Source organism: Crocodylus porosus, unplaced genomic scaffold (genome assembly GCF_001723895.1).
Source record: "Crocodylus porosus isolate Cpor-Errol unplaced genomic scaffold, CroPor_comp1, whole genome shotgun sequence".
NCBI classification, from domain to species: domain Eukaryota; kingdom Metazoa; phylum Chordata; order Crocodylia; family Crocodylidae; genus Crocodylus; species Crocodylus porosus.
This window is the reverse complement of record NW_017728947.1, coordinates 13,657,384-13,682,412: the sequence shown is the minus strand read 5'-3', so window position 1 is coordinate 13,682,412 and position 25,029 is coordinate 13,657,384. Positions and strand designations below refer to the sequence as shown.

Sequence of the window (25,029 nt, the reverse complement as noted above, 5' to 3'; positions counted from 1 at the left end):
CAGCACTTAATTGCTCGAGTAAGCTATTATTTATTGCTTTATGCAGTCCTCTGTTAGGAATATTATGCTATAAACATCCCTTTGCTTCTGAGTTTCCTGTAAACATCATGCAGTCGTCTTCTGTTGCTTTTTCCCGCATAATCTCTGCATCGAATGTTGTGACTTTGAATGTAACTATTGTTCCTGATTGCATGTGTTAGCACATTCCATAACTTCAGGCCTTTTCTCACGGCCACAGCCATTCAGTCTGCTTGCTCAACTGCAATGTTCTTTTTCACTGTATCAACAATGACTCATAATATTATATTTTGAAATTTTCAAGGGGGCAGTTCTCTCTCAAAATAATAATAAAAAAATCTGCAAAGCCTGTTATTTCTTTGGTTTGAGTCAAAAGAAAAGGATTCTAGATTTTACCCTTTGGATGCTCCATGACAGTAGAGTGAGAAGTTATCAGATCTATCATAATTTGGTCAGGTAAAATTGAACAGGAGTGATGATTTAATGTTGGCCAGAAGGCAACTTAGTGGACTGGCCTAGTGGTAATGATCTATGCTGTCATGTGGAAGACCTGGGTCTTTCCCAGGTTTATATTTCTCAGGTTCCCAGATTCCTGTTTCTCCTTCTCTGGCCCATTGGGTGAGTAGCACTGCAGGACCTGGAATAAAAGAGAGTGTATTATCATACAACAGGAATCCCATAGCATATCCCCTAAGGGATAAGCCCAGACAGTTTACACCCCAGGGTACTTAAGGAGCTGGCAAGCATCATAGCTCTGCCACTGGCATGGATCTTCAAGAACTCGTGGTACTCAGGCGAAGTGCCCAAAGATTGGAAGAAGGCCAATGTAGTGCCCATCTTCAAGAAAGACAGGAAAGTAGATCCAGGAGACTACAAGCCCATCGGCCTGACCTCTATCCTGGGGAGGATCTTGGAAAAAATCAAAGAGACCGTTCTTGACAAACTGGCTGAAGGCAATTTCCTGAGGGATAGCCAGCATGGGTTTGTTGCAGGTAGGTCTTGCCTGACCAATCTCATCTCCTTCTATGACCAGGTGACATATCACCTGGACAAGGGACAATAGATTGACATCATATATCTTGATTTTAAAAAAGCTTTTGATCTGGTATCCCATGATCATCTCATAGAAAAACTGGCGTACTGCGGCTTCGGCTACACCACAGTCCACTGGCTGGGGAAATGGCTCCGAGGTCGGACCCAGAGAGTGGTAGTTGACGGAAGTCAATCACTGTGGTGCACTGTGACCAGTGGGGTTCCCCCAAGGCTCCGTCCTTGGGCCTATTCTTTTCAACATCTTCATTAATGATGTGGACATTGGTATCAGAAGTGGACTGGCCAAGTTCGCTGATGATGCCAAACTTTGGGTTAAAGCATGCACATCCAAGGACAGGATGGTGATCCAGGCTGGCCTTGACAGGCTTGGAAAACGGGCGGACAAAAACCTGATGGCCTTCAACACTGAAAAATGCAAGGTTCTCCACTTTGGGAAGAAAAACCTGCAGCATGCTTCTAGGCTCAGCAGTGCTACACTTGCTAGCACCATGGCCGAAAGCGACTTTGGGGTCATGATTGACCACAAGATGAATATGAGCCACCAGTGTGATGTTGGAGCTGACAAAGAGAACAAAACTCTGGCTTGCATCCATAGATGCTTCTCTAGCAAATCCCAGGATGTCATTCTCCTGCTGTACTCAGCCTTGGTGAGGCCGCAGCTGGAGTACTGTGTCCAATTCTGGGCTCCACAATTCGAAAAGGATGTGGAGAAGCCACATGCATGATCAGAGGGCAGGAAAACAGACCTTACGATGACAGGCTGAGAGCCATGGGACTCTTCAGCCTGGAAAAGAGCAGGCTCAGGGGGGACCTAGTGGCTGCCTCTAAGTATATAAGGGGCATACATCAGGATCTGGGTGAACACCTGTTCACCAGAGCGCCACACGGGATGACAAGGTCAAACAGTCACAAACTCCTGCAAGACCATTTCAGGCTGGACATAAGGCAGAACTTCTTTACTGTCCGAGCCGCCAAGACCTGGTACAGACTGCCTCCAGAGGTGGTGCAGGCACCTACTCTGGACTCCTTTAAGAGACAATTGGACGTTTATCTTGCTAGTACCCTGTGACCCCTGCTGAATTCCTGCCCCTGGGGCAGGGGGCTGGACTTGATGATCTTCTGTGGTCCCTTCCAGCCCTAATGTCTATGAAATAATAAATGACACAGTACCTGAAGTCAAATAGTGGAAGAAGGAAAAATATTGGGATCAATGCTCAAACTAGATGAAGGAAAGAAAGCATTGGTATTAGCTGCCTGCAATCACCAGGGCTTTAAGAGCTCAAAAGGTTTTCCATATTCTTCCTAAAGATGTTCCTTTGCTATGAGGTTAGCAACATCTGAAAGTGGCAAGGCAACTGATCTGCTAAGGCTGCTTCTTAATACAGTCACTAGTTTGTCTACCCTGCTGTTGCTTTGTTTTATCCATGTGGTTTCTGTTGTATGCTGAGATGGTAAGCTCTATGAGGCAGGAACTCTTTTTATTACTAGTATTATTATGATTGTCGTCATCATTATTATTATGTATGTTTATAAGGTCTAGCACAAGAGGAGCTTGATCCTTGCCTGCAGGTAATAAATATGAAAAACAAATCAATAATAAAAATTTCTGCAGCTTTTGGGAATCATTTAACTTTTCAGTTGCTGTCAGAAGAGGTTTTTAGGCTCTGGTCACCTACGTGTTACATGGAATTTACGACCCAAATTTTCAAATATGGACACTAATTATGGGTGCCTAACAGACTGAGTGCTTCATTTGAGATATTTGGCTTTTAAGCCTTTGATTCGGAAGTGCTGAGCTCCGTCCACTCCAGTTAAAGTTGGTTGGAGCTGCAGAGGCTTGGCACCTCTAAATTAAGGCCTCAAAGAAGGCGAAAAAATTGAAGCATCTTGCTCAATGACTGTTTTTGAAAACTTGGTTCAAAAGTGATCTTTATAGGAGTATTCTGTGTCCTGTTTGAAGTTAGTCCAAGTGCTAGGATGGCATTGAGGTGTGCATGAAAGTCATTCTTAGAGCAGCTATTGTGCTACAGAAGTATTGATGGTTCAGCTCCTCTCCTTCCCCAGCAGTGAGGAGCCATCAAAGAAAAATGTTATTGTGAGCTGAGGTTAGATATAGGAGCATGGAATACCTACCTCATTCAAGTACTGGAAAGGACAGAACCTTAAAACTCAAACAAGAATTCAGAGGAAGCTCTCTAAGGGGAAGAAGGGATGTGGAGAAGGAAGGTAACTCGGTCATGGAGCAGTTGTGGGTTGGAGCGTGCATGTATTAAAAACAACAGATGAAAGAGTTCAGTAAATGTAGAGTGAGTATCGTAATTAAATCAGCAGGAAGAAATGAGAAACATGAAAAGGTTGTGGAAAAGTAAACACAGGCAGTGGAAAAAACTTTGCTGAGAATTTACATTTTGGCTACATTTCTCCATCTGAGGGAACGGAGAGAACCAGATTCTGATAATCGGTGCCAGATGAGCACATGGTCCGAAGCATCTGCATAGCATAGACCTGGCACTAGCCCACAGGGATGATGAAGTGTTGGTGGGGTTTTGGCTCTCCACACATGTAATGGAGCAATCCCCACATGCATGGAGAATCTTGGTCCTCTGGGAAAGGACAAAAGGGGCTATCACCTTGCTCCCCTTTCATTGCAAACGCCAAAACACATAGGCTCTTTCACTAAGAACCACTGGTTGCAGAACCTGCAAGCAAATGATTTATCGTGTAAGCCCAGCACTTGGGAGAGAATGTAGCTGGAGTGTGAGGGTCCTTCAGAAAACTGTGGTCTGCAAATGACGTAGAGGAGATAGGTGTGGGGAAAGAGGTCATTATTTAGATGCACCTAACAATTTCCAGCTCCTCCTCTTCTGCCTTGTCAATACTTGGGTTGTTTGCAAACAAAGAGATTTGCCCTTACAAAACATTTCATGGAAAGTAGTGTGCGTTCTCAGAATGACTTCAGCATTTCCCAAGGGTAGGACTTGCAGCATTTCTAAGTTAGCATAAAGCACAGCATCAACATTTCCAGTACTGTATGTTGAATTAATCTCCCAAGCATTGTTTAGTGATGAATAATATGTATTTCTGGCAATACAGTCTTTGCACTGTGATGAAATATTGGCAGTTAGCTATTGACAAATAATCCATGTGGTCATTTTCCATGACCAAGTTTCTGAGATTGATTATTTTTGTTCATCTGCACTAATGATCACAGACATTCTTCTGGATACATTTATTTGGATACTAGATGGTCTTTTTCTTATTGACTTAATGGATTATTAGTCAGTAGCTGAAAAACTAGCATCTCAGTGCAAGTGCTAAACTGCCAGAAACATGTATTGTTTATCCCTTCGTAATGTTATTATTGAGAGACTAACCACGTCAGTGTTGCGAGTTTTCCTTCCTTTGTTGAAATGTCTTTTGATGACAACTTTCTGGCTATAAAAAATATGATTTGGATAGAGGGGGGTGGTTGTAGCTGTGTTGGTCTAAGGACATAGGCAGACAAACACACTTTGTACCTGAAAACTTGCAAAGAACAATTTTTCCAACTATTTAGTTGGTCTAATAAAAGATATCACATTTACCCAAAGAACCTTGTGTAATTTGGATAGACGAATTTGTTCAGAGGAATTAGCATTTGTTTAGAAACGAGGACAGTCAGCTTCTGTTTGCAATACAATAAATTAACATTGTTTAAAGATATTTTTGGATGATGGATAACTACCATATTAGATTGAATTATGATAACTTCATTTTCTTCAACAACCTTATTTCCTAGAAGTCTCTGGACTATTAGTAGACTCTTGTTGGAACTTTTTGAATAAAATATGAAAGTTTTTCTTGACCGTTAATAAAAATGTATAATCGTCTGTATGTGTACTCTCATGAGGAGAAGGGCAAGTACTATGGAGAAAGTTGTAACGAGAACCAATAGTTGGACAAATTTAATTTTAAAGTCATGAACTTTTAACATTAAAGATTATTCACCAGCGAACACATGAGGCAAGGAAGTGATAGAGTCTAACTCATGAACTCATCTAGTCAAGACTGGATGCTTTTCTTGGACAATAATCACAAGTCATTATGGGTGTGTGAAGTGGGCCCTATTCGATTCGGATTTGGATTAGGCCTGAAGCTGGGACAGTGATTCAATTAATTGATTCAGATGACTGTCCCTGATTCAATTCAGCCGAATTTGAATCTGAAGATTCAATGCTGATTTGGAGAATCAGCGATTCGGCCATAGACACAGCTTTAAAAGTTTTTTCTACATATCTCAAGGTACCAGTGCGGCTCATGAACACTGTGATGCTGGGGTGGATGGAGCCTCCCACAGGAGTGCGGAAACCCCCTCCACTTCCGGGTCTGCTGGGGAGCATGCTGCGCCCCCTGGTTTGGCGATCAGCCGCAGGGGGACCCCAGGTGCCCCCTCCCAAACCGAGGAGGCACCAGTCACTGAGTCAGGGGGATGTGGGGGCCCTAGCACGCTCCCCAGCGGATCCAGAAGTAGACCAGAAGTGCTTCTAGACCACGTCCGGGTTTGTTGCCAAGCACACTGGGGAGCAGTGTTCCCTCTAAGGTGTGCGTGTACACAGCCACGCACAAGTAAAAATCTGGCCGCCCACAAGCTTTTAAAGGCCACGCACCTACCTGGAGAGGAGCTGGGTGCAGAGTGTGGCGGAGGCCCCGGGGCTGGTGTGGGACACTTACTGAAGGTAAGCTCCTCACTCCCCATGTAGGACAGGGCAGGCAGTGGCTCCTCCCTCAGGTGAGGGGGGGCGGGGACAGAGATGGGGACAGGGGCTGCGGGCTGGTGCGGGCTCCTCCAGCACCAGGGAACTGCTCTGTTCCCCTGCATTGCCCCAGAGAGCTAGGAAGCACATGGCATCAGGGCTGACAGAAATTATGCAAGACACAAGGATTTCTTAGGATGATATCTTTTATTAGACCAACTGCGTAGTTAGAGTTAGAGCCTTGTTGCATGGTAAATTTAGGTGGCTTCTGGAGCTCTTAATCCCTGGGTTGGGTACATGCTAAAACCTTTTAAGTAGCTTAAAGCACTCATTATTTGGCTTAGAGTTATGCCACTCCAATCCACCTAATTTTGTTTGTGTTCCATTACTGTGTGACTATTTTCTGCAGCTATTCTTCCCAAGTTGAAGTCCTCCAGTAACCCAGAATACTCTGAGCTATGGGGGGGCCTGATCCTTTTTTCTCTGGAGCTCAAATGGTGCCCACCACCCCATGCCGTGCCAGCTAGGCTACTGGCTGGCCAGACACCACCTGAGCGAGGGGCCTGATTCTTTTCTCCCCAGAACACCCGGTGGCTACGGTGCCTCCTGCTGCTGCCCAAATCAACTCTGCCCCCACTGGTGGTGATGGAGGGGGTGATCACTGCCTGAGCTCTGGAGAAAAAAAGATTGGACCCCTTGAAGCTTGGAGCGAGTGAGCTCCAGGGCTGCAGACCTGGAGCTCTCTGGTCTCACAGAAACTGACACAGTGGCTCTGTGCTGAGAGCAGGGCTGTCAGTGCAGTGCTGCTGTGTCAGTCTCAGCAAGCCCAGAGAGCGCCAGGGAAGCTGCTTCCTGGGGTCTCTCTGGTTTTGCTGAAATGGAAACAGTGGTGGGCCTCCTCTCTGCCCAGCGGGAGCAGTGAGTGGGTCCTGCTTCTAGTCCTGCCCCTACTCACGAGTCCTCTAGTGACAGTCACAGCTGTGCAGGTGAAGGACAGTCAGAGCAGGTTTTTTGCCTTACTGTGTGACTGTTCCACTACGCCAAACAACGCTAAGCTGATTAACATTTGTTCAGCTTACAGCATAAAGTTTAACAAGGCCCTTAGATAAGTTTTTGAATTCTGCGTTAAGTAGTATATTAAATTACACTCTCTAGTATGATTAACAGTTCATAATGCAAACTAATGTTTAATTTTAGATTAAAGATCAATCAGTTCATCAAAAAAATTCCACTATACTACTAACCTTCCTTAGATTATTAAAGCCAAAAAAGTTATTTTTTTAATTATGTATTTTTTCATGATTTTTGTGCATTTTGTGCACCTGGAAGAATGAAAATAACTAGCTGGTTTTGCTTTCCATGTTTCATAAACAAAGATGGAGAGTATCATGTGGCTTGCAAACCTCAAAGGGAAGTCAAAGCACACATGATTTCACAGAATACATTTTTCTTTTCTAATTTATTAAGCATATTTCTTATTAAGACTGGGGAGTCTTTATGAAAAGGTTTTTAACAGGTTTTTAACGTGCGTTAGCTTATTTGAATGAGCATAGAGTTTTTAGTGATACTCCACTAATGCACATTACATTAAAATAGTCTAATGAGCATTAAAGCATCACTAAAAACTATGGGCACTTTTACACGTGCTTTGGGGGTGGGAGGTGTGGCACTTTAATTAGAGAGGCTCTCAGAGCTGCTCTAATTAAAGTGCTGCTGTGTCTCATGAATCAGTGTCCCTGTGCTTAACCCACACACAGGGAACTCAGGCATGCAGCTGCTCCTTGGTTCTCGCTGTGCCTGGATGTGTATTGCAGCCACGGCTCCTTGCCCAGGCACAGAGCAGCCAACCCCTGGGATCCTCCATCTCCCTCCCTTCCTCTCTGGCTGGCTCAGAACCCTGCTCCTCCTGGCTGTGCACTGCCCTGCCTCTAGGAGAAATGTTTGACATGATTTCCATCAATGAACTAAAACCAGAACTTTTTGCAATCCTTTCTTTCCTTCTTCAGAAACAGAGAAAGGATAAAAGGTTTAAAAACAGGATGGTCCAGCATAAATCAGGACCAATGGCCACTCTGCTGCCCTCACTCTTTCTCCCACTAGAGTCAGCCAGTGCCGCCTCCTAGGGTCAGGAAGATCCATGTGCACAGAGCTCACTGAAATTCATGGGATCTACATCCTACAGGTGTAGTCACTTGTGAAAGGACCAAAATTCAGAGGGGCTACAACAGAGTTTTAAGTTTCACATGTATAAATGGTTTGAAATATGTGTAAGTGCATCATGAGGTAACTTTCATATTAAGAGGTTTGAGGAAGACGTAGAGCGGGAAAAGCAACAAACAGGAAAGCCTCAGATAGTATAAATTAAATTAGACTTCTGCGCTGAGTGGCTCCCTTTCATCTATCACCTCTGAATTTGACTTAGGACATCTATAAAGACTTCATATTTCAGTGAAAGATGTAGCCCTGTGTAAATATGATCTTTGATGCTGTTGATCAGACCAGAACAAATCAGCTGAGTTCAGTCTTTGTGTATGTGTACATGACTCCTACTGACTTTACTGACAGTTGCATCAGTGCAGATTTGGCTTGTGACCTTTGCTGGGGGGATTGGGCTCAGATTGATATAGTTTAAAAGGCATTGTTTTTAGAGGCCAGGTGTTTTAATACTTTGTAAACATACGACTGAAGAAGTTTAAAATGGAAACATCAAGTCGTGGTCACAGTGACAGCGCTGGGAGCTGCATCGTGTTAGCTAGGCAAATTACTAGGACAAACACCTGTTGGATACAAATGCTGTCATGTCTGTGCAAGAACAGTCTCTTCCCCCAAGCTTGGATTACAAATGGGCTCCTTGTGACAGTTCTGAAGGAGAAAGCGGAATACTGGTCTGAAGCAGAAAGCCTCCCTAAGCGTGGGAATAGCGCACGAGAGAGGATGCTGGTGCTGATTTACGTCACAGCATGGAAGAGGATGCGTTACAAAAGGGCATTCTATAGAAAGAAAAAAAAATATTAACTGAGCATTGGAGGAATGTTTGTTTTCCTGCTTTTAGTTTAACATGGCTCTTTTTTTAGTCACTCCCCATAATGACCCAGTTTTTAACAGTTGAAAATACCACAAAGCCACTAAAATAGGCTTGAGAATTTTGCCTGGGAGCCCGCATTACATTTCATAGTTTCTTCTCCTGAAGCACATCATTGTGCTTACCTAATACATAAACTGGAGAGCAAGATAAGAACCAAGGGCAGCACCATCATGTGCTCTGGAACAATATAAGAAAAAGTTAACTTTGATAAGAAACACATATTAGTTTGCATAAGCAAGATCACAAGAACACATCATAGTCAGTATATCTTAAACACCAACCAGCAAAAAAAAAAAAAAAGATTATTTCAAGGAAAAGATGAACACTGTCTCCTCTTCTTCCCCTCTCCATTTTTTAACCAATTCCAGTGTAACTGTTATAAGTAAGCAAACAGATGGTATACCTTCTTTGTATTCAGAAAAGAACACTTGCAAGGATCATTTGAGTGGAAGTCTGATGCCATCTAATGCCTACAAGATGTCTTGCAATTAAATGCATGAAATATGTGTAAGTGCACTCCTCACCTAACAGTCTCAAGTCACAATAGCACTGAACTTCTTAGTTTATTTGTAATGGTTTGAACATGCTTAGCATATCTGAGATATGCAGTGTGAGAAACTTAGCTCAGCATGCTGGACTGGGTAAAATTCCAAACTTCTGTCATCTTCAGCTTGTTAAAGGGCAGACCTTACCAATCAGGCCAAAGTCACAGCTCTGAAAGTGCGGGTTTGTCTTTCTTTCCCTGCTGTTAAAACTAATTTGATAATGATAATGTTTTGTAACTGACCTTCAAGAAGCATGTGACCATAAAGTGAAACCAGAGTACATTCATTAGGCAGAAGGACAGTGAAAGCAAAGAGTTTCCCATGGATAATACTAATCCTTAATACTACTTAAAAGACCATTTTCAAACACATGCCTTATCTTAACATTTTACTAGGGAGAACCAGTCTCGGTTCCTTAGAGCTTTTTTTTTATCAAAGAATCTGTTTGGATGAAAAATGCTGATTTTGTGAAAATTGAAGCCTTTGGGTAAATACATCAGTTGGGCTAAAATTCTTGTGGAAAATGTATTTAGAAGCAAAACCCTGTTCAGTCTGGAAAAAATGTATTTCAAAACACTTTGGAAATTGGACAAAAATTCCTGTGGGGACGATATATTTAGAAGGAAAACTGTCCATTTTGGAAAAAAAGAAATTTCAAAACACTTCAGAATTTGGAAATTTTTGTTCCATTCTATGAGTTTTATAATTTTTAAAGTATTTTTACAACTTTTTGTGGTGTTCAGCAGTGGTACTGTGCATTGCTACTCACAATATGACAGTATAATAATTGAAATTCTGTTGTTTTTATTTTAAAAATCATCAAGAGGAGCTGCTCAGTCATTTGGAGTTTTGAGACATTTTGTCCTTTCCTCCCTAGATCAGTGTTTCCGTATTACAATGAAACAGTTTAACACTAACCTTCTAGTTTCCACTTTAAGTGCTATGAAGAGCATGGGCCCAGGGGGAAATAACAAAGCTATCACAAGGCCACAGATATAGAAGGGTGTTTGAGATTGGAACAGAAGCCAGGTGCTAAGTTGGAACTTGGGCTTGGATGCATTAGGCATCTTCTCTGAATTCCTACTCTGCCGTGAGTTCAGTAGTATGGAAGCAGGTGTTTTGGATTAAGAACACGCTGTAGTGATGATGTTGTTCCTCTTTCCTCAGCACCCTCTCAAGCTGTTCTCATGCTGTGGTGGCCCTGCTGTATCCCTTCTCCTGGCAACACACCTTTATTCCTGTTCTCCCCTCATCCATGATTGATATTGTCTGCTGCCCTACTCCATTCCTGGTTGGATTGCTGTCCAGCTCTCTGCCCAAGCTGAAAGAGCTGCCGGTAGAAGAGGTAGGAACTGATCCAAAAGCAGTTTCTGTGGCATATAATGGATTTACGACAGCCAGAGACCTGGCCTTCTGGCAAGTTTGCATGTTTCTCCTTTAGCTTGCAAATTTATGCTTGAGAATTGGAAAGAAAAAAAAAAGTTGCCCCTGGAAAAATTGCAGTCATGCAGATATATGGTAAAGGAGTAGTGGTAAAAAGCAAAGTCAACATTGGTTTTTGTCACAATTGGGTCCGTATTCTGATTTTCTTCTCTGTGAAATAGTGTAAAGTGGCATCATTGCTATAAGAAACCATTCACTTAAGGGCTGAGCTCTATAACTTATTCCTTATGAGTTCACACACCACTAGCCGTGGAAAAAAGAGAATAGAACTTTGAAGGCAAGGAAAGTTCTTTTTAATGTCCTGCAGGCCCTAGATTGCAAATTAAATAAGCTTTGTATTAATATAGTCTTTCCAAAATATTGCTGCCAAAATCATCACTCTCCTCAAACTGCTCTGATCAGTTCACTCTCCTGTGAACCCCTCACTGGCTTTCTCACATCTTTCACTTCAGAGTACTTTTCTTGTCTTCCTTTCAGAACTTTCTGTGACTCTGCCTCTTGCTATCTCTGCTGTTTTTCTCCTGCCCTCCCCAAACTGCTCTCTCAGCATCCTTCTTTCATATTTCATCAATGTTACACCTGTCATGCTTGGCATGCAAGTCTTTCTGTACCAGAAAGTAAGCCTTCACACTAGAAAGAACCCCTTCTGGTGCCATAAAGAGATCCCCCCAGTTAAGTAGCTTGCCCAGTAAAATAGTGCACCCAAGAAAAATAGTACACCCTACAGTTTTTTTTAAATGGTCTTCAAATTTCCCTGAAATCTGTCCACTATTTGAGGTATGACATATATTAACTTCTTCAGGGCTCTACAGAAGGAAAGGACTTTATCCTCCTGTTTTTGTACAGCATTCAGCAAATTGTTTGGCGCTCCCATCTTGATTCTTGATCTAACTGCTGTTCAGGCTTGGTACTATGTCAACATTTTTGCTCCCTCTCTTTCTGTAAAGGCAGACACCCACAGAATTTTTATAATAATCTTTTCTCTATTTTTCTTTCCTTCAGGCTCTAATGGTCAACCTGGGAGCTGATCGTTTTATCAGACAGGTAGAGTATGAATCCAAAATATTAAAAAAACAGGTAAATTTGCTGTTCAAAAAAATCTGGTGTTGCTGTGGGGTTCACCAGGGAGCCCCCATTGGGATGGTGCAGTGGTCCAGAGATTAGAACATTCCTGTTTTCTGCTTTCACCTAAAAATAAATACTTTTCCTTGAAGCTGGCAAGTGGTTGATGTTTAAAATTGCTTTCAGGAGAAATAGAGAGATGAATTCATGGCTTAGAGTGAACACTTGAACATTGTTCTAGCTAGGTAAGACCAATTGAGGTGATGAGATGAAGGGAGAAGTCTATATAGTGAGGCAAAAATAGAGGGTTGTGTAGTAAGTTGTATGGTAGAAGGAAGATAAGGAATCTCCAGCTTTTAAAATCAAATGTGGCACTAAATGATGTACAGATAAAGGAGTGCTCTGAATTGCCCTTTAGAGAAAAGGTTGGGCACATAGATAAGCTTACTCTGAAGACCTGTTGGAAGAGTCTGCATTGTGAAGTTGAGGTTGCAACACTGAAAGTCTTGTATTTGCTTGTTTTGTGGAGCAACCATTAAATATGTTGCAGAGAATGAAGAAAAAACATGTGCAGGAAAAAAGCAAAAGGAACTATCAAGGGGTGAGGCAGCTGCCAGAACACAACAAGAACAGCTGTGTGTACAAGTAGCTGGGCCTTGTATGATGCATATATTTAGTAAATACCATTTTTAGACACCCTAATCATGCCTTTCTCATTCCTTCACACATTACATTTGTTGTGTAAAGAGCAGATTCAGGGATCTTATGCATTTATTCTGTTCTTCAGTAGCATATTATCTTTCCTGACTAATCTCACTAAAAGCACTATTAGGCACATTAAAGAATATATAATAATGCAGGCACAGACATTTTCATTACTTCATGTATATCAGCATTAACATTATAAACACAGAGCAGTTCATTTATGAACTCTAGACCCTGAAAAATCATTGACTACAAATGAGAAAGTAAACAATCTAAAGGTTGTTTTTTCCTTTGTTAGATGGATGATGAAGACACTCTATTGCCAAGGAAATTGCAAGCTGCTCTGGAGCAGGCTCTAGAGCGAAAGAATGAGCTGATAAATCAAGATTCAGATAGTGATTCAGATGATGGTAAGATAATCTGGAAGCAAGTCTCATCTCCAGGTGTGTGCAAGTGATATTGCATCTGTGGAATCAGGAAATAAACTGCTCTTGTTTCAGAGAGCTCATCATCCACTCCAGAGAGACATTTTGCAACATCAAAGTACAATTCAAAATACAGCATCTGCAAGGAATGGGGGCTGTTGGCATCAAAACACCTGTAATATGTTGTTAACAACCTGTTTTAAATTCCTTGTAAATAACAGTGCACTCCTGCCCTTGGCTGTATTTTTAACCTTTCCTTAAAGAAAAGAAGAGATTTTTACATTAAAAGCCTATATAGTTTGTTCAAGTCTCTTCATTTTCACATTTATTTTTGTTAATACTTCTTTTAAACATGAATAACTATTTTAATACCTTTGAGGCATTCTGAAGCAGTGCATGAATTGGAGCTCCAATAAATACAATCAGTTCTTTGTAAAGTTTAATTATCCCTGGAACAAACATTTTAACTGTGAAAATCCCACAGAAGCATGCTTAACTGTCAAGGAGACTCTGAATTAAAATTCAGACAAAAAACACACAGTTCAGATTAAAGCTCAAAAAATTCAACTTTAATTCAAGTTTTTATGAGATGTCTCCTACGGGTTTGCCCACTAAAACAAAACATATTTTTGTTGACTGGTTTATGGAAAACCTACTGTTCTGTCAATTGACAAGTTTGGTGGCGGTGCAATTACGCTATCTAAGCCAAGTAATCTTTTTTGTGGGGGTAGGGAAGAACAGTTCAAGGTATGAACCCTTAAAAGGTATGTTTTTAAATGTTGCAAATATTTTTTTTTCAGTTATTATCATTACTCTAGTTAACTCTTATGTGATTAAACCAAATAAAATGCAAGTGTCAATGCAGAAACCTTTTACTTCACCTGTTCTTTAGCTGGATTTAGTATCTCATTGCTGCTTTCTTTTGCAGAGTGTAACACCCTGAATGGATTAGTATCTGAAGTTTTTATCCGATTCTTTGTGGAAACAGTAGGCCATTATTCACTGTTCCTAACTCAGAATGAAAAGGGAGAGCGTGTCTTTCAAAGGGAGGCTTTCCGCAAATCAGTAGCTTCCAAGAGTATCCGTCGCTTCCTGGAGGTTTTTATGGAATCCCAGATGTTTGCTGGTTTTATCCAGGACAGAGAGCTGAGAAAATGTAGGGCAAAAGGTAAGGCTTGTGATTCTCTTTTCTTTAATGTAGACTGTACTTGCTGTAATAGCAGTCATAGCTTTTTTTTCTACATGAGTCAAGGTTCAGTGCCATGGCTAACAAACTTCCATATAACTAACAAGCTACCCATTTTTTTTGTGTGCCCTGAACAGGTTTTAAACAAAGGAGTCTCATCCTAGTGGGGATTCCCATCCAGGCACGTTAGGTAATTAAAGGGGAAAATGGACTGCTTGCCCACCATTAAATTACATACAGTATCCACCTCATTTGAGATTCTAAGGCCCTTGGCAGATGTTACAGTTAACATGTGATTAGTCTGTTAATCATGTCTTAAATAGTAACCTGGCCACATGTTCATGGAATTAATGGTGCCACAAAAGGGAGAACTGGCCACCAGAATATTGCACAAAGAAAGTGTAATATTTGGTGGCTGGTTTCCATTGTGCCTTGATATGTATGTGTGACAGAGTTAGTACTGTACCAGGGTCACCAGCCAGCCCCGGTGTAGTCCCTGCCAGTCAAAAATCAACTGATTGTCAGCTGGCTCTGGAAACTCCACCAGGGCTGGTTGGAGGCCCAGTGCAGTCCCAAAGTCAGTTGCCAATCAGCTGATTGTCAGGCGCTCAGCTTTCAACTTGTCAGTGCAGAGGGAGTTTGGGATCCTTCCATGTCTTTATTGCCAACCGCACTCATCGTTTGGTAGCTACCTCTATTTCTGAAGACTAAAGTAAAAAGGCTTTAAATACTTAAGCCTTTTCTGCATTATCCATTACTAGATGACCTTCTTCACTCTGTAAGGTGTGAACTACTCTGAGCTACGGTTTCTCTGGTCTTCCTCTTACTTTTGACATACCTGTAGAATCCCTTATTGCTTTTTATGTCTCCTGCCAGCTGTAGCTCAAGTAGTGCCTTGGCCTTCTTAATTTTCTCCTTAAACACCTCTTATTCTCTTTCCTATTACTGTGCCCAAGTTTCCATTTTTATAGGATTCCTTTTTGAGTTTCAGCTCCTTGAAGAGAGTGCTGTCTAGCTAGGCTGGTCTCCTGTTGCACTTCCTATTATTTTGTAGCATTGGGCCAGCTTGCTCCTGTGCCCTTAGGAGGGCTCCTTAAAGTACAGCCAGTAATCCTGGACTCCTTTTCTGCTCAGACTTGCCTTCTGGGAGATCCTGTCCACCAGTTCCCTGAGTTTGTTAAAGTTGGCATGTCTCAAGTCCACTGTCTTTATTCTTCTGCTCTCTTTCCTTCCTCTCTTTGGATCTTGACTTCTGTCATTTCAGGGTCGCTGTCACCCTTCCATCTTCACATTCTCAACCAATTCCTCAAATGATGTTTAGGATAAAAATATGGAAAGGTGTTCAAAACAGGCAGGGAGGGTGTATTTTAAGAGACAGAATTTAGGCCTGGTTTTGTTACCTCTTGTTCACATGAGTGATTTGTTCCAGTGAGTAAAGATTACAAAGGTTTGAGATCACCCACATGGGCAATTTGGTTCAAGAAGTCTGAGCAGTTTAATAAACCAAGTGTTGTGTGTCTAGGTAAGGGTCTGATGTTGCAAAATCTCATGTGCATGAGTAGTGCCACTGAGTTAGCAATGGGTAATCCAACAATTTAGCTGGTGGTTCAGATCCATAGATTGCCTGAAGGCAGCGTTGTCCTCTGATGTGGTGTCTGAGCCCTCAGCAGGCTGATACTGAATGAGCTTTGTGCAACAGTGCCACTTGCTGGCCCCTGCTCTGCTTTGCTACCAGCTCTGGCTTCGCTCCTCCCCCAGCCGGAAGGTTTCATGAGAAGCTTCGGAAGGAATGATGGGATGGGAGAGCAAGCTGGAGCGCATCTCCTCCGCCTCCGACACTGCCACAGCCATGTGTGGGGAAGAGGGGGAAAGGGAGGGAAGATTGCAGAGCACACCGTCCATGCCTTGCTCTTCAGGTCAGAGGGGAGATGCTTTGAGGTACGCTCTCCAGAGCACCGACAGCTGGAAGGAGTGGGGAGGGCAAGGGTGCTGGAGCGTGCTGGGGCAATTCGGGGTGAATGGATTGATTTGAGCAAAGGGGAGGAGGTAAAACAGAATGGGGGTGAGAACTTGCCCCCAAAGATGTTTGTGAAGATCAGGGCTTTTGCAGTGGGCAGTTATTTAAACATGTATCTGGAGGTAGGAATCCCTTCAGTAGGCTCTGGGGCTTTCCTGCACACATATCTCTGAAGCTAATTACAGTGGCTCTTTCCCCACTGCTTCCATCCCTACCCTGCAAAGAGGTCGTTATGCCCTTTATCCTGCCTAGAGCTTGCTGTTGATGGATCCCTGGGGGTCCATGCAGGCTTATGAGTACTCCTACTCATTTCAGGTTCAGTGTGTGTGGGACAAGGTCTGTAAAATAGATCTGCTGCTAAACACTGAGCAGTCTTGAACTCCAGTAACTTCCAACTGCAGCAGCAGGCCTGCAGCACCACCCATCTAAACTCCATTTTGTTGGGCTGCTCAAAAGGTATAGACCAGGCCAGGAGTTGATAATATATGACCTGAGGACCATACTGACCCATGGAGCCACCGGATCTGGTTTTGTCTGTGCAAGGCTTTGTCTGCTCATGCCAGAGCAGCAAGGAGCTGTGCTCAGGTTGGGCTGGACACCTGGAAGCTGCTTCCACACTGCTGCCACTTCTCCCCATCCCCATGCCTCCTACTCAGCCCAGCACCTGTGCAGCTCTGCTCCCTTTGCCTGGAAACTGTGCCCATGCCACTTCTGTCTTCCCCCTTTCCCCTCCTCCTTCCCCAAGGCTGCAGTGCAAACACTACTTCAAGCTGGACTGGAGTTGTCCAGGAATGTGTTTGGTACCGAGGGTCAGGAGTGGGGAGAAGCAGCTGTAGCATGGAAGGAGCATTCTGGCCCAGAATAACGCTGGCACAGCTCCTCTAGCTGGAAGCTGAGCTTGCACTCTAGCCGGGGAATGAGGAGGCTGGGAGAAGCAGCAAGCAGCAACGCGGGCACAGTTCCCAGCTGCGTGGCTCTGGCACGGGCACAGGAAAACCCCTATTGCTGACACAAAAAAAGCCGCCCAAACTGAAGTGGGTTTGTTCCAGCCCAGTGGCTTGAAACAGTTGCCAGACCCTAGCCTAGGCTACTTTGCACCTGCCAGTTGGATCTCCTACATATCTGAGTAACTGTTGGTAAAATCAGGTCCTAGGTCAGGACAATACCAAGGATATGGTCCTTGGATAATATAATCTACTGAGACCACTGCATTCTAAGGTTGCCAAATAGCAAACTTAGATATTCTAAACCTTAAAATTATCCTGGCAGATTTGTAAGGGTTGATTCTGTACAGGAAAAGAAAGCATCATTTGGAGGCAGTCTAAAAAAATCTGTGGCCCAGGAAGCATTCTGAAACAAGCTTCCTTTGAAGGAAATCAAATGTTAAATGGTATTTATAGCAGTAAATTGAATTACTGTTTCAAGCCAAGCACAAAAAGCAGGAAATTGAAACATGAGATGGGTCCAATAGTATTTGGAGTGCCTAAATTCCTAGTTCTTGTTTTAATTATGTTACCAAAATTATGTTCTGGGATGTTTTACTGGCTGCTTAGCTCTTATATTATCCCTGGTGTAATTACAGTCAGCACAATGTGATATTTATTTAAAACCAAGGAAATTTCCTGAGCTGTCTATCAGTTGATGCAGTGATATATTTGCCACTGCTGGTACTATTGCTCATTATTTGTGTAGCACTATGTTTCTCGAGCTGGGGTACATGGTAAATTTTTAAAAGGTAGGCAAGAGGAAGGAATAAGAAGCCAGAAGGGGAGGGGCAGCATAAATGGAGAAAAAGAACAACTACTCTATAGAATTTTTAGGTGGTTAGAGACATTATAATGTGACAGCAATGTGTCACTGCTTTTTAATAGCCACAGCACAGGGACATCTGTGTTCAAGAAACTTTAAGGGAAGGGGGGCAGATAAGTAACCCCCAAAAGGTGTGAGAACAACTGGTATAGCACCAGGGGTATGCTGGATACTTAATACAGAGGTGAAGATAAGGTCTCTGTCCTATGACTAACAGTTTAGGGCAGTTAGATCCTGCATGGAGTTTTCTTTGGGCCCCACTGAATACAGATGTGAATGGGTCCATCCATCTGCAGCTCTTTTTGCAAGGTTGGTTCTCAGAATTCAGATGATTTATGTGAAAGTTGTGTGCATAAATATCTGTTCCTACCCTGGGATGAATTGACAGTAGAGCATCTCGCTGGGTGCCGCTATCCTTATTGTTGCTGCTTGGATAGGCTAACTGACACTCTTCATATATTGGCCTGGATAGTCAAAGTCCTGGGCTCGAAGGGAAGGCTGGCCACTCTATTCCTCATCAAGGTGGATACTATGGGGGTCATGAAATCAACACACACTGCCTTTGAAACTTGGGACTTGGTAACCCCTGAGGTGACTGATAATCTTCCTGATGCCGATGGGATCTTTTTGAGGGACACTCTTACCTGGTCAAGTTTCTAAGCATAAATTAGGGGTGGGGGAAAAAAAACTGCAAAGGGAAAAGGCTGGTCATGCAGATGGCAGGGGATCAAAGCAGTCTGCAACAGATATCAGGTCTTACTGGACTGTGAAACACACCTTTGGGAGGAGTGCTTTGTCTTTGTGGGTAGCCAATGTATATTATTAGGTCTTGATTTGTCCCCTTCATAGCATCTTTTTTTTCTTCTTTCACTTGGAAAGAAAACCAAGCAGTGATTTCTTTCTCATCTGCCCACAGGTCTCTTTGAACAGAGGGTTGAACAGTATTTGGAAGAGCTTCCAGACACTGAACAAAGTGGAGTAAACAAATTCCTACGAGGTCTTGGTAAGGGAAATCTTCAAAAGAAATCCTGCATTTTTTTTCACAAATTGTCTTAAAAAGCACTAGCCTGCCTAAAATAAAATATGATACTCCACTCATAGCTTAATTATGTATTAGGAATTTTCTGGAGAAAAACAATGAAAATCGCTTATGGGTGATAAACATAGTCTTAATTATGGTCTCTAGGTGAGTTTCCTTCCAATTTGGATGGATAAATTAAAAAAAAAAAACAACCCTAACCTAACAAAAGGGGAAAATCTGGAAGTGGATATTATCCTTCATCAGATATGGCTGTCCAACATTTCCGGTTAGATACCTCTGTGGTACTTTCTTTATACTTCATTTCTTCACTAGAGGTTATATTATGTATTGGAAGACACTCCTAGATGCCATTCTTTTGCTCTTGGTTTTTCAGCATATATTAATGATGGATGCATCATATTTTGTGCTTGCTGTAGGTAATAAGATGAAGTTCCTTCACAAGAAGAATTAACTTCTTTCTACTGACATATCCACCCAAAGACTATTTATGACACTGTGCGTGAGACACCTGCAACCTTTCAGATTCTGGTGTGGGAGAGGAATGAAATGAGCTGCCTTCGGCTTTAACTGACTACAAATGCTGTTTGACATTGTGCCAGAAAAAAAAGTGTCTCTGACAACTTCTTTATGTATTTGGATAGAATTTGTAAATAATGTGCTGTAAGCTTCCTTAACTGATTTTGTAACGAGCAAAAAACTGTGGTAAATATTTGTATATTCCTGAGAATAACAGGTGCTTCTTTCTTTAGTATGAATTGAGATATGCTTGGTGCAAAATGAATAGCTAATTATGTGCAGCTGACTGTCTCAGCAGAACCACTGACTTCAAAGGATGTTTGTGAGAACTACACTGATGCCTGAATACTGTGGTAATGAATGAACTCCAGGGTATGTGGGGAAAGTTGTATGCACGGGGGCTGGTTATGTGTGGCAGAGTTTTTATTTTCCTCTAGTTTGCCTTCTAATCCATTTTAAAAGAAAAAAAACGTAACTTTGTAATAAGGTACTTGGTTTACAGCACAGAATTTCCACTTGGTTTGAGCTATGGTCAGTAAACTGTAATGCATTCTGCACTATGACTGCTAAACATGAGGAAATTTGAGTTCTTTGACATGCGGGCTGCAATGATTAGGTACAGTACATCCATTCCTAATGTATGTATGAAATATGGTTTCTAATAAACTGTGTAAATATACCTGTTTGATTATATTCATTGGTATCTTTTCCAGATTTTTGCTACTGTCTGAGTAGATAAGTTCAGAAAAGAGTGAATTCGCTGTGATTATTCTTGAATATTTTACAGTTGGAACATTCAAAAATATAAACCAGCCTTTTAGAAGGTTTTCTACTAAAATGTACCTTTCCTATTTAACACTGGGGTGACTAGGAATGTTACAGGAGAATATCACTGTTTTGCTGAATTTAAATCTGCTAACAAAACTACCCTTCAAGATATTTTTCCATGCTTTATTTTTGTTAAAGGACAGTAACACATGAGCTTTATCATTATTGATATCGTGAATTTGTGGAGTAGTAGATTTTGTCTTTGACTATGACAACATCTTTCATGATGTGCATGGTTGTGTACATTACTTTGTGAAAGAAACCAAATGAGTTTGTGAGTGGAAATGAGTAATGACAGGTGGGAGCTACCAAATTCCACTCTGTCTAAAGTGTCAGTGCATCTGACCCAAATGTCTTGTATGAGAGTTAGTCCTAGCCTTTCCTTTGCATTATCCAAGAATTAACAATGTAGTTAGGAGTTATTTGCCTTAGTAAAGAGGACATAAATATGACAGAATGGTTGATGCATCAGATGCATGTCCAGGCCCTCCACACAGGTAAGAATGTGTAATCTTTGTGTAAAAAAACCTCAGATCCTTACGTGTTGCCTAATCTAATAACCTCCTGGCTGTCTGCTACATTGCTATTCATACCTCCTGTTAGCTTGTACTTAAAGTCTGCAGTTTTAAAAAAGAGTACATTGGAAAATGTTTGAAAGCTTATTAGATAATATAATTTAACAGCTGCTTACACTTCTTTCAACACAGGCATAGTTCATATTTTTCTTCATTTCTGAAAGCTTGTTTTCTGTGCATCCAAGATCAGGATGTGAGGCTTGCGCAATTCCTAATCTGTCAGTGGTTCAGGTTTGCTACCAGCCTCATAGAGTAAAATGGAGGGTTTATTCACTGGTAAGGTGAAGAAATTACCTTTCCAGCAATTATATCCCTCACATTCCTTTCTGATACAACCATTTCTCTCATGTCCATAAAAGGAAAGGGGCAGGAAATTTAAAGTACTAAATGCTTTTGATTCTCAGGAGATGTATCAATGTACATTTTATTCTTCCCTAACAAAATTTACTTTTGTCTTGTCCTTCTTTGCCACAGCATGTCATTATACTCACCATATAAGGTTGTAAGAATGACTTTTGGCCTTTCTTTCCCTGATCAGAGGTGACATATTTGACCTTTAGAGGTTGGGTCTAGCAGTTTCAGAAGGTACCCCTGGTAGCAAATCTATGGAACAACAGTAAGTACCCTTGAAGAAGACCATGAAGATAGCACCCTGGGCTGGAGGAAAAAGGTACTGAAGGAATATTTTTTATCAAGACAAGAGAGAGATGTAAATTACAGAGATACTCAGTGAGTTCCTTATCAGAAAGCACTGATCCTCTTACACTGAAAGTTTTTGTCTCCCTTTATCTGAGCTACAGCTATGTAGGTAAAAAGCCTGCAAATATTGTCTAGATTCCCTAACTGAGTAAATAAATAAATAAATATCTTGCTCCAATTTTGTGAGGTATATGTGATGGTTCCCAGGGTACGTATATATTCCAGAGTCTTGCAGCTCTTCCTTGAGTTTTACTAGTATGAGTAAATAAAGCACTCCATGTTATCTGACAATCTGTATTTCAAAGCACCATATGGTCTGAAATAAACTGGATGAAATTCAGTTACGACAAGTGCAAGGGTCCTGCACTTATGACAGAATAAAATGCCACAAATATAAATTGGGAAATGACTAACCAGGCTGCAGTTCTACAGAAAAGACCTTGAGGGTTGTAGTGGACCATAAGTTGAATGAGAGTCAACAGTGTGCTCTTGCTGCAAAAAAGAACCCTCAAAGTACTGGTTAGGCCTCACCTAGAGTACTGGGTCCAGTTTGGGTTACCACATTTTAAGAAAAGCCTGGGCAAACTAGAAAGAGATCAGAAGAGAGCAACAAAAAAGGAGTAGACCTAGAAAGCATAGCTCACAAGGAAAGGTTGGAAGAACAGGGGTTACTTAGTTAGGAAAAGATGGACAGGAGTTTGAGAAGTCATCAAATACAAAAAAGGGTTGTTGTCAAGATAGTAATAGACTCTCTTCTGCATCTATAGGGAACAGAGCAAGAACTAGTGATCTTGAATTATAAGGGAAAAGTAAGAGGGGAACTTAAGGAAGAAGTTGCTAACTATGACAGTAGTTAAGCACTGGTATGAATTATGTAAAGCAGTTGTAGAATCTCCATCTTTGAAAACTTAAGTGTAGGCTGGACAACTACTTGGCTTGGGATGAATTCCCCTTGAACAAAATTATTTTCCCTTAGACCTCCTGAAGTCCCTTTTATCTCTATTTTTATGATTCTTTATGAACAGAAAATATAGAGTAAATGATCCTCCTTTGTAGGAAAATTACTTAAATATTTGATTTGTGAAAGTAAAATTACTGAGGAAGAAAAAACAAATCAGAAGGGACCACATAGTCTACTGCCATAGAGAATGTATACATGGCAGAGTATAAATACATGTCGGCAATCTAATTCACTTATTGAGTACCAATAAAGACACTGTCAGGATCAGTCTTACTCCTTGTACTGGCTTCTAAAAAGTAACCTCAGTAGTTTCTTCAGCATCAGTAGCATGGGATATTAGCATATACAGGCAGTCCTTGACTTGCAACGTTTCGCACTTACAACGTTTATAAATTGACACCATTTCAAATTTATGATGTCAGTTTTGACTTTACAATGCTTGATACAATGTGACGCCATGCCAGCAAACAAGTTTGCTGCATTGTTCATCTCCCTGGAAAACATCTGTCCAAACTTCCTTGGACACTTTCTTTAAGAAAACAGACAAGACTCCAGAAAAACCTGCAGCCAAGACTCCTGGGAAGACTCCAGCCAAGAACCTTTCAAAAAGTTCACCAAGAGCCTTTCAAAAAGTCCAGCAAAGTCACCTCAAAGAAGTCCTTCCAAATCAATATGATTGCTATTTACAATATAAATACATTAATGTAGCTGTATTACTCATCTATAATTGATCGAGTACAAAATTCTGGGGTATTTTTAGTGAAAACAGAGTATCGGGCCTTGGTTCAGGAACTAATCCCCCATTTATAACATTGTTTCTTATGAGAAAATTGGTTCCGAGTTGCAATGTTTCAACTTAAGACGCAGTTTTCAGGAGCCAATTGTGTTGTAAGTCCGAGGACTGCCTGTATATGGCTGAATTTATTTTTTGTGACTGAGCCAATAAGTTTTCATGAAATAGGATAGAAGAGTTAGAATGGCCTTTGAAGTAAGTTAACATTGCCTTTACTGTGGAGCAGGGAGAAATTAAAAGGAAAGCGTTATTTGGATTACACGTAACTGACTGCTGATGTAAAGATTACACATTCTTGCTATAGAGAGGTAAGAGACAGGTCTACAGCCCAATCTTTTATTGCTGCCACTCCAAAACACAAAAACGAACAATTATCTCAAACAACATAAATTCTTACCTACGCTGGCTGGGGAGACTAAAGAAGGGAGGAGGGTGGGTGGTACACATATGGGCAGCACGTCTTAAATTTGCCAAGTTCTCCAGATTTCCCTCCAGCTTCTGCCCTATATTTATAGCTGGCTTATTCTAATACTGATTTTAGTAAAAGTTCTGTGATTGGTTTTATATAAATGTCTTTCACTGAAACTGAGCTGAACTAGTTCTCTGAATGTGGAAGGTGCCATTAAGTTGGGATTTATGTTCCTGTGAAACTTACAGGTCTGGGAGGAAGGATTCCTTATTTCTTTCCTTCATCATTATGGAATACCGCTTGCCACATCCTGTTTTTCTCTTCACCTTAATTTATGATCTTCATTGATATGACTGCTTTGCTTTTACAACTTATCTAAGAATTGTAACAAAAATGTATCTATTATAGCAAAACGGCATCTAATATATTTGGTTACATGAATCTCTACCACTAAAATTTTAAAATAAATTTAAGATGTATTTGGACTATTTAAGATCTTCCCCTATAATGTCTCCTTTCAGGCTCTGTTTAACTCATTTCTGGTTTAGTTGGACACGTGGGGCACCTATACACATGCAGCGAGGTTGGTCCAACATGGTGTAATTCCAGTGCATCGATTAATCAAGCCTGGTGGAGCATGGCGATTACCAGACTCCAGCATCACTTGTATCAGTTGTCCCTGAACTGAAAAATGATGGTGGCGGCACTTTAATTAAAGCTCATTCCACAAGCTTTAGTTAGTGTCCCACTGTCATTTTTCACCACCGGGACGCTGATACACTTGATGATTCGGATGCTTTAATTAGAGTGGTTCTTGGAGCCACTCTAATTAAAATGCACCCCCCGCCCCCACACGCCTCCTGGAGCATGTCTATAAATGCCTGTGGATTGCCTCCTTTACTTCACTGACCAAGCTGGTTGTCATATCTGCAAAGGTTCATTCTATGGTCACTCAGAAAAAGGCTTTGGGCCTTCTGCTTAACCACACTTCTGCAGCTTGGCCTACACCCCTTGAAAATGGCCAAGGCTGATACCAAGCCAGACAGCATGCTCCACCAGCTGGCTTTTACTTGGCATGAAAACGTAGCCTTCAGAGCCAATCAAATGTCTGTGCAGCACTTGCTG

General features: G+C 41.6%; 1 protein-coding gene across 3 annotated transcripts in view; it reads left to right on the top strand.

Moving 5' to 3' along the window:
* ST5 (suppression of tumorigenicity 5) overlaps positions 1-20,318 on the top strand; it is a 234,043-nt gene extending 213,725 nt beyond the window's left edge. For all 3 annotated transcript variants that reach the window (XM_019551360.1, XM_019551362.1, XM_019551361.1), the window contains 6 exons: positions 10,602-10,779; positions 11,880-11,921; positions 12,943-13,054; positions 13,998-14,237; positions 18,998-19,084; positions 19,540-20,318. In XM_019551360.1, the coding sequence (XP_019406905.1) occupies positions 10,602-10,779; positions 11,880-11,921; positions 12,943-13,054; positions 13,998-14,237; positions 18,998-19,084; positions 19,540-19,574 (694 nt within the window). In that variant the 3' untranslated portion in view covers positions 19,575-20,318. The remainder of the gene's footprint in view (positions 1-10,601; positions 10,780-11,879; positions 11,922-12,942; positions 13,055-13,997; positions 14,238-18,997; positions 19,085-19,539) is intronic.
* The last annotated feature ends 4,711 nt before the right edge of the window (positions 20,319-25,029 follow it).